At 36.2% G+C, this 12814-nt stretch overlaps 1 protein-coding gene across 1 annotated transcript; it reads right to left on the bottom strand.

Moving 5' to 3' along the window:
* Positions 1-1313: 1313 nt before the first annotated feature.
* On the bottom strand, positions 1314-10120 carry LOC113708678 (uncharacterized). Its single transcript, XM_027231244.2, has 5 exons — positions 9832-10120; positions 8384-8698; positions 5190-5391; positions 2540-2768; positions 1314-1772 (listed from the first exon to the last, which is right to left on the bottom strand). The coding sequence occupies exons 1-5, from the start codon at positions 9907-9909 to the stop codon at positions 1472-1474; spliced, it is 1125 nt and encodes a 374-aa protein (XP_027087045.1). The 5' UTR covers positions 9910-10120; the 3' UTR covers positions 1314-1471.
* Positions 10121-12814: the final 2694 nt, after the last annotated feature.

Genomic DNA, 12814 nt, shown 5'->3' on the forward strand with positions numbered 1-12814 from the left:
AAACCCGTAAAAACAGTTTCACAAACCACATTCTAGTGCAAACCTCATAAATCAGCCTACCTAAGTCCAAATCCCGAAATTCCAAAGCCATCCGAAAGCTAAGGAACATGGCTACATTTCATCAAAAGACCTCAACAACCGATTAGGAAGCAATTCCAGCCAAAACAACCAATTACAGGCGCAATTCTTACATTCGGGTAAAACCAGGACAGCAAGGGTAATTTCGACTTTTCTCATTTTACGCTACTCCGATTGACCTGAAATTTTGCAAGCACCTCTAAAATATCATTCCCTACAACTTTTATGTTTTAAGCCAAGGCCAATTCGGCCTCTAACTAGGAGATATAAAACCGGGCAGAATGTTCCCAATAAAACCCTAATTTTCTAAAACTTCTTCCAAACCAGAAATTGATTGCAATTAATCACTTTTTCCACCTTCTAGAGTCATCATATACCATTTCCAATCATCATAGATAGCCACACAATCATGTTCATATTAAAACAGAAAAATCCCCAAAAATTATAATAGTCCATCAATTCAACCACAACTCAAAATATAATCCATAAAATGACATCTCATACTACCATCAATAAAGGGAGGAGAGTAGTTCTTCACAACTCACCTTAGAAACAAGAGAGAGAGAGCAATAAGTCCTCTTAACTTTCCAAATAACTCAACACAACACCTCACTATCACTCCCTTAAGTGGTTTTATGGAGCACAAACAAGATTGGAAGGTTAAGTGAGTTGATTGAAGCAAGATTGAAGCCAAAAACTTGAAGAGTTTTCTTTCTTTTGTTGCTCAAGGAGCTCAGCCAAGATGAAGAGAAAATGGTAAAGTTTTGGTTATTTTTTTTGATTTATTTGGTCAATGGTAAGACAATGAATAGTGGTCTTACAAGTCCCTCCAACCAAATGGTGACACTTTTCACTTATTTAATGCAAGTCTATCACTTTGTTTCCTCTCACACCCATCCAAATTGCAACCTCTACTTATCTCTTAACACCCGATAAATTACATCCAGTATTCAAAACTTAACTTAGTTGGCCGAATTTTTCCGAACTTTTCGCACTAGTTGGTCCCACATCCGGTATACGCTTTTAATTTCTCAAAAACTATTCGATACTAGAAAAATCATCTAAAAACTATATCCGCTCATAAAAATTATCTAGAAAATTTTTCTACTAAAGAAAATGCAGAAAAGAAGCCATTAAATAAATAAAACCCTAGAAAATGAAAAAAGTACGGATTCTCACATTGATCCTTTCACTTTTTTATTGAAGTATCATCCTTTCTCAATGTACTCAATATATAGCAAACTGTAGAATTATTTTTCATACTTTTGTTACAAAGTTCTACAATCAGACAAACTGGTGCCAGAGCAAACATAATTCCAAGGGTAAAACTCGGAAACACAGAAAATACAATAATCTGTTGCCACTAACTTCTATAAGCATTCATTTTCTGAAATTACAAATCATTGTTGCGTTGATGCTGATGATCAGTGTCATCTACATTTTCAATTTCTTCTTCAAATTCATGTTGATCCGTGCTTTCTACAACTCCAATTCCTTCCTCAGCCTCGTCTTCTGAGATGTTCTGCCCATCTTCAGGGATAACCACCTCTTCGGGGTTGGATTTGCCACCTTCAGTAAAGTTATTAGCCTCAGTGGCATTTATAACGGATTGCTTCTCCATCATCCCTGATAAAGCTAGTCTGGGCGACCACTCGAGAACATCATCAATAATGTTGTATACCCGCTTTTGATACCTGCAAAAAGAAAATGAATACTTCAGTATAATGCGCACAAGAAATCCTCTCACACCAAGTGTTCAATGTGACTGCATAGTGATGTCAGTGTTTTCTAAAAATAGCATGGAACTATACAGGCTTTCTAAAAAAGAAGAGGTAGATTCGGCTGAATAGTCAAAGTATGCAGATAAAAAACCACTGGCTTTCTTAATTCCAATCTGAAGCACATCCACCATCGATCTTTAATAAACTGCATAACCCCATCCATGTTAAACAGGTATGGTTGCCAAACATGTCAGTTGACGACGTAATGCCACGCGCATGGTAGAAGAAAGGGCAATGTCTCAAAGCTAAACCGTTGCAGCAGTTTCCTCTCAAGCGTCGATTTCTTAGTTTCCAAGATCTCTTCATTAATTGGGGGAAGGAATGGGGTTCTTTCTTCTAAAATCAGTTATGCGTTTTGTAAAGACGAAGAAAAAAATTCTATTTGGGAGAAAAAAAAAAGGCTTTTCCAAAAGATGAAAAGAGCTTCCATGCTAGAAGCGGCTCCAACAGGCACATGTTGATCTTCCACTAAGGCATGAATGACCTTGTTATACGCACTGATTCTATATTCAGTCTAGAACCAATTGCAAATGACATCAAGTCTCTTTCGCATATATACGCACACACACACTACCATCAAAATGACTGTTCTCCACCAAAGAGGGAGAGGAAATTTAAGATCTCAGTTCATTCCAGTATTCCATAAGACAGTCACAGGATTTGAAACTAAGAAATCAAACCTGGCTCTGGCAGCTTCGTCAGGAGCATGGTGCTTCAATAGTAATATGACCAAAACAGAAACAACAGCAAAGAAGAGTCTTGCTGTCCATTTTGGAGGCTCTCCTTCATCTTTCTGCGGCCAAAATTGGAATAGTTCCTTTAATGTTGCTTCCTCGGCAAGGATGTTGGGGAAAAACCAAATTCGTTTTCCAAGTAATATCCATCCAGCCCCAAAAGCCAAAGCCCTCACTGTTAAAAAAAAAAAAGAATTATAAAATGCATCAATTGCCTATAACTACTTGAAACTGAAGTCAAAAGCATGTACTCCACAATAAGCAGCTGTATGCAAAGAAACCCAACAGGTTCCAGAATATAAAACATGATGAACAAAAGAATACTAACTGCCCATGACTTCCCAGGTGAAAATACTACATAACCTCAAAATCTCAAATATAGAGAAAGTTCTACTCGTTTGAAGAGACTCAAAATGCTAGCACGGATCTGGACCAGTCACACAGATTACACTTCTTTTTTGGTCAAAGACGCATATCACGAATGGCAATGTTGAAAATTCAAAAATCTAGATTCACTGCACTAGCAAGAAAAGACTGAAGCACAAGCTACTCTTCAAACAAATTAAAATTCATTGTTGCTGGCTCAAATGAAGGTCCTGGATTTCTTTCATATTATCATAGGATGGACCGGGGGCTTCAAAAAAGTCTACAGTCAGAATGGAATTCTCTTTAAATCAAAGAAATAAATTGACACTCTAATAATTACTTTACCAATACTTTAAAGTATTTTAATGTTGCCGTGATGACCAGCAGCAAATAATAGTCTCTAAAAGTGAGACTTTGCAGACCAGTAAAACTGCTCATCTCTGACCTAGAAGGGAATTCATTCGAAACATGGAAACAATCTCTCTACTTCCAGGTAAGGATGCAAATAACAAACTCCTGTTGATCCATATAGCAATTTTTTTTTTTTTTTTTTGGGAAGAGGGGGGGCGGTGGTGTTGGGGGATGCAGCTGTTAAATCCCATACATACTGAAGATAGAGCAAGAGAAAGCAGCCAAACAACAAACTCCTGTTCACCCATATAGCAATATTTTTTTCCTGTCGCGTGTTTTTTTTTTTTGGTATTTTTTTGTTTTGTTTGGGGGCCGCGGGGGGGGATTGCATCTGGCAAATCCCACACACTGAAGATAGAGAGAGTAGGAAGGAAGTCTGGAGAACATCTCTCATTCAAGTGGATCCTGTACGTAGCTACGTTTACTAAAGACTACTGGTTTAATCAAATAACTTAGAGAAAAACATAGTAGAGATCCTAGCAACACTGCTGAAGAGTTTATTATTCTATATTTTCTCCTTCAAAATTACAAGCAGCAGCAGTATGCACCTGATATATCTTATTTAAGGCAGAATATTGTATAAAAGCCAAACATATCATGGCAACGAAATTTTGTGCAGAATAGGTGATAAATGGAAATAACATGCACAAGAATCTCACAAATGGTAGTCTTGGTTGTCTATCCTTTGAGGTAGAGAATGCCACAGAATTACTATTATCATGCAAGCAAAATGACACCCAGAGAGAGAGAGAAGATGGGAAGGCAAACGAGAATCACAAAATCTAAACTTCTCACACAAAATTAACCGAATTAAAGATACTGCAACTGGCCAAATAGACACAACTGGCCATGTTCACAAGCCTAGAAGTTAAGGGTACTATTTGAGATTTTAAACAGTTCTAGAGCCAAGACTTTATAACAATAGTATAACGGAATCCAAGTTTTGCAGCCCTTTTAAAAAAGAAAGAAGACGAGGTAGAAGAAAAAAGTCTTTGCTACTAGGATCTTAGAAAACTTTTAAAGAGTCTTTGGTTTTCTATCATGTCCATATATTGACTAAAAACCATGTGCTGTATTCCAGGTCAAATTTTACCTATGCTTCTCAAACAGTGAACTATAATTCAGCCCAGAACTAACTACTGGCCTAATTCTAACCAAAATCAAAAGCCAAATATAGCCATATAGATACCTCTTCAAAACAGAACCTGGATGAAAAGTTAGTATGTAAACAGGGTGCTACTCAATGAGATCAACTGATGACAAAGTCGACTGGTTAAACGTCTTCAAATGTCAGAAAAATTTAAATTATCTAGTAGAATAAGAGAAAATATGACAGTATGTGCATGCTACAATAAAACAAGCTGTACTAAAATGAATAGTAAGCTGAGCCATTTTATTAAGAATGTGCGAAAAGAAGTAATTTGTGATGCAAGCCCAGCCTCTCTGTCCTGGTTATATGTGTATATGTATGTATTTATACATATACATATGTATGAATGTATCTATATGTGTGTGTGTGTATGTATGTATGTATGCACTTCCCTTTACCCAAAGGATTAAAGAAATTCTTTGAGATTACAGCTTTAAAAATGATCACACAATTCCAAAAACCTTGCACAGTATTGAACTAGAGGTCCAATTTGTGGTCAATTTGGAATTATCCCCAGCCAAACAAATCCAAACTGGCACAAATAGAAATGCAAGAACATCAGCTCAAACAAAATAAAAAAACAATGAATGGAGCCGAACTGTGTTGAACCAAAGGTGAGAAACAGAGAAGGTCGAATCAATACAGCACAAGAAGCTCCAGAAAACTTACAGAGGAGGAGGCAAAGAATGAGGAGGAGGACACTAGCACAGGAGTAGAGAATAAGCAGCTTGCATCGATGGGGGTAGACAGGAAACAAGCAGATAGCTAGCGTCAACACAGGCCAAGAAAATGAGAGAAGCGTTTGCCACAGTGGATGTCTTCTTACAAATGTCCATGCGAAAAAGGCATCATTATCAGAGAACACCTGATCCTGGAACTCAAACCAACCACATGTCAAAGCTCAAGGCAAAGATTAGAAAAAATAACACTTTCATAAACCATACAGTTGAAAATAAAAATGAAAAAAAATAATTGAGTAGGAATTACTTGTCCATCAGTTACTTAATCACCACATGCATGGGTTTTGATGTGCTCAATAAAAAAATCAAAGCATTTACTCAGTCATCACAGTCATTGTTATCAATATACCTGTACAAATCACGAGTTTAAATAGTAACTGATAGTTGCAAAACAATAGTACAGCACTAAATTTACTAAGAAATCAAACAACAAAGATACCTACAGCTGTTGTGGGATGCATATGCTCAACACTCAAATGTGTTCAACTCGACTGACCATATAAACTCTAAGGATCTGAACATGATTAAATATTTAGGTTCTCTGATCCATAAATCTAAGGGAAAGCAACATGTTGCTGGACTCTCTAATTTAATAAACAAAAGTTTTATAACCCTCGAAACCTTCAACAGCATCATGGATACAGTCTATCTACTCACAGCTTGATTCGCATATATATAATTGCTTCTAATTTTGTACAATCAAATAAATATAGGAGTTCTGTTTCACTTTCATCTCTTGGATCGGAAAAACAACTAGTTTAATGGTATGAAAAGACAGCTTCAGTTTTCACTGCATGCAATATCCTCATTAATTTACAAGCGTAAAAGGGGGAATCACTGCAGTTCTCATTATCACCATGTTAGGCTTTGAAAAAGATGAATCACTAAACTTCTTTTTATCGGTATTCTAAAGCTTTGAACAGTTAAGGTTTGAGCTAGTAGCAAACAGAAAATCATACTTTATGGATGTCTGAATTTCTTTGTTTTGCATTGACTTCTAGATCTTTGCTAACCTAGCCTCATGTGAACAAGAAATGAATTCGTTTCATGCCATAATTACTATCCCCTCACTGAGGCCCCCCAAAAAAAGGAAGAACAAAGATTAACATTCGTATTCTATTCTCTTCGATTTAATGAATGTGGAAGACCATCAAGTGTAATACACAGCACAGTTTAATACAACCGTCAGTGGCAATTGAACCATAATGTAATCTGTAGCGCGATAGATGTTGACACTACACCAACAAACCTAGGCACTAAACAATGAAGTGCAAAAACACTGCTTTCAGTGCTGATACCAGTACACTGTTTGCATGTTGACATCTTAGCATCTACATTTGCAGTTGACTGTCTACAATTATATTAGTTCATACGATGCACAGTGTAATTGTCGCTGACAACTTGTAGGAAACCCAAACGCCACAGCATATGGACACAGAAACAGAACATAAAAAAACACCATGAATACATAGAGAGAGAGAGAGAGAGAGATAGACAGAGACAGAGAGTTAACAGAATGAAACTGTTGCTATAATGAAACTTTTGCTCCAGTGCAAGGAAGAAACTCAAGCTAAGGGCCATCTTATTGGGGGTTTAGTATCCAGGAATGAAAATCAAGGCAATGACTTAATTTTATATACATGGCAAGGTACTCATCTGGAAATTCCGGTCACCAGGGTTTCTGTACAGAAGGGGAGCCACTTTATGCTCCAGCAGAAGTAAGAAACTCAGCCAAGGGGCCATTTTATTGGGGGTTAAGCAGCCAGGAAGGAAATGAAAGGTAATGACTTCAATGGAGTCATGGAGTGGCAGGGGCTTCATCTAGAAATTCCAGCAAGGAGACAGATAAAGTGAGATCTACCTTAATCTGGTATAATTTATGCTTTGGAGTCCACAAGGCAGTACATGTCAGTTTCTGGATTTCAGGATGGCTTTCAACCAAAATAAATAAAGATCTAAAAAGCTTGTATTGCCAAGAACATCTGATACATTCAAATTCTGTCATTGCATTGAAATTAGAAAGTTTCATCTTGAATTACACTATGAGAATTCTCGGTTCTGATTGGCACAATTGAAGTCAATTGATATGTCAGAGGTGACAGTACAGACACAACCAATTCAAATCTATCTAGCCAGATTTTCATACTTTAAGGTGTTGAAAATGGACATAGCATGCATAAGCAAGGAAGATAACTTGTTTCAGCCAGAAATATCATAGGAATTCTCAGTGGTGGACTGCCACTGTCAATGCACCAGGTTTTTTGCTCTAATAGAAGAAATAATGATGAAGAAAGGCAAAAGGAAAGGAAACAAACTAAGAAAAGAAGGGGGGGGGAAGAAAAAAAAATGCTGATCCCTGTGCCACTGTGCAGACCAAACAGAAATGAGTGAATGGCCCACTGCGATTTGCTTGATAAAGAGTTTAAATACCAACCAAAGGTCTCTTGAATACTCTTCAAATTAGGTTCGTTTCCAGTTTCCACTGACTAGTGCTAGCAGCAGAAATTGATGCCTTGCAGCATCTCCATGCACATTATCTAGGAATTCGGTGTCTATTTAAACAAAACCAACTCTTCTTAGGCTTCATTACCAAGCCATGACTTCTAAATTTTCTGGAAAACAGAAACAAAAAATACACATATATTTGCCTGATAAGACATGCATGTGCATGTGTGACAGATAGGAGATGTAAATACTCTTCTAGAAATTTACAAATGTTGAAATAGGCGAACCGAAAAAGACGTAATTGGAGTTAACAAGTTTAGTAAAGGCACCAGCTAGAATCAATGCACAGAACTAAAAGCCTAATCAACATATTAGCAATTCCTTCATCCTAAAATCTAGGATTGGCTGACAAGAATAAGTGCAGTAAAAACTTGTTTAGATGCATAGCACAGGACAAAATCAAATTGTGGAATGATACACTCAGATCCTCATATAGGTTGTACAGATTCATGCCAGCAGTGACATTTACTGTCGGTCAGATGAAGGATGAATTGTCCTTAAAAGAATGGTTACTATTATCGACAACTGGTTAATGGATCATCAAATACAAATATCACTTGAAAATGGCCACAACCAACATATTCCACCATCATATATCAAGCTTCAAAAGGCACTTACAGGAAAAATCTCCAAGTGCGCTGGCCAAGTAGACAATTTCTTCTTTCCAGGCCGAACAGTTTTGACTACTCGATCACAGCGAACTAGAAGATTCTTTCTCAACAAAACATTTGCGATATCTTCTACTTCCAAATTCCTATCTGATTCCAGTATGTTCTTCAGCTCAGGATGATTTCTCAAGAAGCTGAGAAAATCTTTTCCTCTAAAATATTCCACACGTGTTTCCTGCAAGACAGCCCACCTAGATTCTAAATCCTTGTGATCTCTAACTTTCTCTGCAAACAACTGAAACACATCCCTCTTTGCAGCTTGTTTCTGAAATTCACAGAGACAGAACTGAAGGTGTCAATTTCTGAGAAGATTTTTTATAAACGACAGCTATTATAGGATAAAAAAAAAAGAATAAATGTAGTACCATATCCACGTACAATATTCTACAGAAAAGGCACTAAAATATTGATCCTTGTCCTCACATCTTTCTCTGCTATGTTTTGCTTCGCACTTGCGAAGAGGCAAATCACATGGACAGAATTAACAAGAAGGTAAAATTACTTCCAGAAACATCACTGCCAAGTGCATCTTCAACATTATAACAAACAGGCAAGATACAATCTAATAACCCATCATTGTAACTTCAACTTGAACAAAAAGATCCAGAATGAAGAGAATATCAATAAAACTTGGGAGACTTCTATCTGTTGTAATTCCCTATTCAGTTGCAGGAAAATTTCCTAATGCAGGACACCAGGGTCTCCCTGAGTCCCAAAACCGCCTAGGAGGAATAATGTGATGCAACCTAATTTCATGCTCAATACCTCAGAGCACGATACTAATATCCCCTCCATAAAAAATGAACAACGCTGTTGCTTGCCAAACCATCACACAGTGATTAATATTGATCATAGCACTGCAAAATGCACCTATATCAACCATAAGTTATATGCCAACCTTCTGGTCTTACTCTACTTTGGCAGCATAAACTCAGTCTTCTACATCTAAAATTTGCTTCTTTATAAATAATCAAGCAACTCAAGCAAACATCACAAACTTTGACTCTACTTTTACCATCATTGTGCAGAAAAAAAATATTACTAGTGTCAAGGGGAGGAAAAGATAAAATAAAATTCAATTTTAAAAAAAAAATAATGTATGTAAAATCCACTCTAGAAGTGATTCAAATCACCAGAGAACACGAAACAAAAACACCAAATTCTAGAAAACTAACATAAATTAAAAATTGACAACACAAGCGGCTTTCATCAATTTCCAAAACTGGGTACACATTTCTCTTTCCCACCACACCGATCCCCACAAGTAAGTCCACTGATTTTAGATCGTTCTAAAGAAACCCAATCACAAACCAGCAAAATCACCATAAACCCAGAATTCAAATCGAAGAAAACTGGTAAAATAAATCAAGGGTTCGGTTGTATAAGGGCAAAACTAACCCTGGGAGGAGTATCGCTGGTGGAAGCGTGACGGGCTTTCTTCTTATCCGCCACTGCGCCTCCGCTTCCTTTCTTCATCTCTGTGTCTCTCTCTCGTTTCCGTCCGTTTTTACTAATTTTTTTTCAATTTCGGTTGTGTTTCAGACTTTGTTACATCAGTTTCTGATAAGTTTTCGTCGATTATATAATTTCTAATGTAGCCCTTCAATTGCTAAAAGGGGAAAATGGTGTTTTAGTTCCCCAATATCCCTGTATGGTTTTGGTACGTGAAATTTTGGCAAAAGCAAATATAGTCCTTAATGTTTAACATGCGTGCAGTTTTAGTTCGTAAAGTTTTGGTAAAAGCAAATCTAGTTCTCAATGTATTCAATTCAAAACAGATTTAAGACATTTGAAGATTTTTTTTCAATCACTAACAGAATTTAGTCATTTCTAATCATGTGCATGTTAAATTACATTTCAAAAAAAATGAAACAAAATAGTAGCTAACTTTGAAAAGAAAGTAAATAAACTAATAACTCACCTAGTAACTAGTTAACTAGTAAAAGGAATGAAAATTTTGTAACTAGAAACCTAAAACTAATTGGGACACCAATTCATCAATCGAGATGTCATTTTAACTCTCTATTCTCACTGCCCCTAAGCAAAAAATTGTAACACTTTGTACTAGATAAAATTTCAAGTCTACAAAAAAATAAGAAATATACACGACAAATATGTAATATATAAATCTAAGAAAATATGTGAGTACAATCTATGGGGTTTTCTTGAACTTGTAGAGAGTTTCCCTCGATTATTCTCCTCGAACGCCAATCCAAAGGCTTCACAGCTTGTTCTTGGATCCACTACTGGTTCCTTCAAATCTTGAGATGGAAGATTTGAAGAACTTGAAAGATATTTTGAAGACTTAAGTCTTGATGTATGGGAGACTTGAAGAGCTTGAAGACCTGGACCTTTTGTGGCTTGGAGCTTCAATGTTTGAGCGCATGAGATGCCTCTGAATGTCTCTGTGTGCGTGTTCTCCGACTTGGTAGAGAAACCCCTATTTATAGTTGTAGTATGAGGTAAAGGTTGAAACCATGTATACCACTCTACTTGTCTTGCAAGACGTGCAGTCATATTAGGACTGTGCCACTTAAATATTATCTCTTTATTTTATATTTACTAATAAAGAGATAATACCAATAAGTAATTCCTTGATTGGTCAAACTTGTAGGGACATCTGACGTGGCGCCATCTGATTGAATGAGCTATTGCAGTATATAAGAAGTATATATGGATTAAACAACTCCAAATATTACCTCTAGGGCTGCAAGCAAATCGAGCCGCTCGCGAGCCGTTTGAGTCAAGCTCGAGTTCGACTCGACCGTGGGCCGCCGTACTCTCTTGCCACGTGGCCGAAGGCCACTGGCCTCCCGGGGCCCCCCGGGCCCCGCACTGGTGCACAGTGCCAGCTTAGAATATTAAGCTCATTAGCTCGCGAGTTTGAGTATATATATATTTTTTTTTATTTTCATAGTAAAATTACGTATATACCCTTAATATTTTGTTATTTATTAAGAAAAAAATATTATTTTATTTATTTTTTAAAAAATAAAATAATTAATTTTTTATTTTTTTCGAGCTCGACTCGAGCTCGGCTCGATTTAATTCGAGTCGAGCTCGAGCTTGAAAATTGCTGGCTCGTCGAGATCGAGCTTGGTAAAATTTAGTCGAGACTCGGCTCGATTAGCTCAAAACTCAACTCGACTCGACTCATTTGCAGCCCTAATTACCTCTTTAATAAGAAATAAATATTTAGATATCTATCCAATAGACATGTGATATGATACGACCTGGTTGGTGGAGACATCCCAGTGATTTCGATTGATTGGAAAACCTCAACTTGACACTTGGCAAAATATAATTGGACATTTAGTGACCCATCTTTCCAAGCGTATATGACATGTGGCAATATCCGATTGGATAGAAATAAGCCACAAAAATAAATTATAGACCAATGGTAATTTTAGGAATTGATTAAAATTCGATTGTCTACACACTTATTTTTCTAAATAGATTAATAAATTTCTGTTCCTTTTTGTTTCTTGGTTAATTGTTACTAATGTACCATCACATTGAGTTATTCTTATTGTTCAAGGTTATTTTTTATTTTGCTTCTTTTTGAAGAAGTATAATGCAACAAACATGTAAGTGCATGTGAACGATTTCGTCAATATTTGGAAAAATCTGTTAATCGTTCTAAATCTCTTTCAAATTCATAATATTGGGGACCAAATTATTTTTGCCAAAATTTTAAGGACTAAAATTTCATAAAGTACCAAAGATTGGGAATTAAATTTGATTTTGCTGAAACTTTAGGAACCAAAATTGCACAAGTGCCAAACATTGAGGATCAAATTACATTTCTCCCCTATTTAAGAAGACAAACAAAGGCTTAATTAAAAATATTCTTATAAATCTAAGGGCTTAGCTTCCTCAAAGGAAAAAAAATGCAATTTTGGTCCTCAAAGTTTTGGCACATCAATTGTTCCAGTCTCCAAAGTTTGGAACAAAGTAAATCCGGTCCCTAATGTTTTAAATTTGAAGTACATTTAGTACAATTAATTAATTTTTTTTTCAATTCTTATCAAAATGGAGTCATGTGTTATCACGCGACCCTTGCCTAAAATTATAAAAAATAAATAAATAAATCGTGATGCTAAGATTTAATTTTCACATAACCACAGCCATGTAATTAAAAGAAAAAAGTAATAGAGAAATTACTAAAAACCAAAAAACATACATTCAGACATCCCAAAATTAATCTCGATCTTGACCTAATTTCTTTCTTCCTCCTTTAGAAAAAATGTATCACCAAAATTTCTGACAAGGGTCATGTGACCTTGTGAGACCCCAGTCAGTTCCTAAGTTTGATATTAGGTGATATTCATGATTTGTGCAGTAAAATTGGGCTTTAGGGCTAATTAGAAAACCCTAATTT

The sequence above is a fragment of the Coffea arabica genome, chromosome 1c (assembly GCF_036785885.1).
Source record: "Coffea arabica cultivar ET-39 chromosome 1c, Coffea Arabica ET-39 HiFi, whole genome shotgun sequence".
Taxonomy (NCBI): Eukaryota; Viridiplantae; Streptophyta; class Magnoliopsida; order Gentianales; family Rubiaceae; genus Coffea; species Coffea arabica.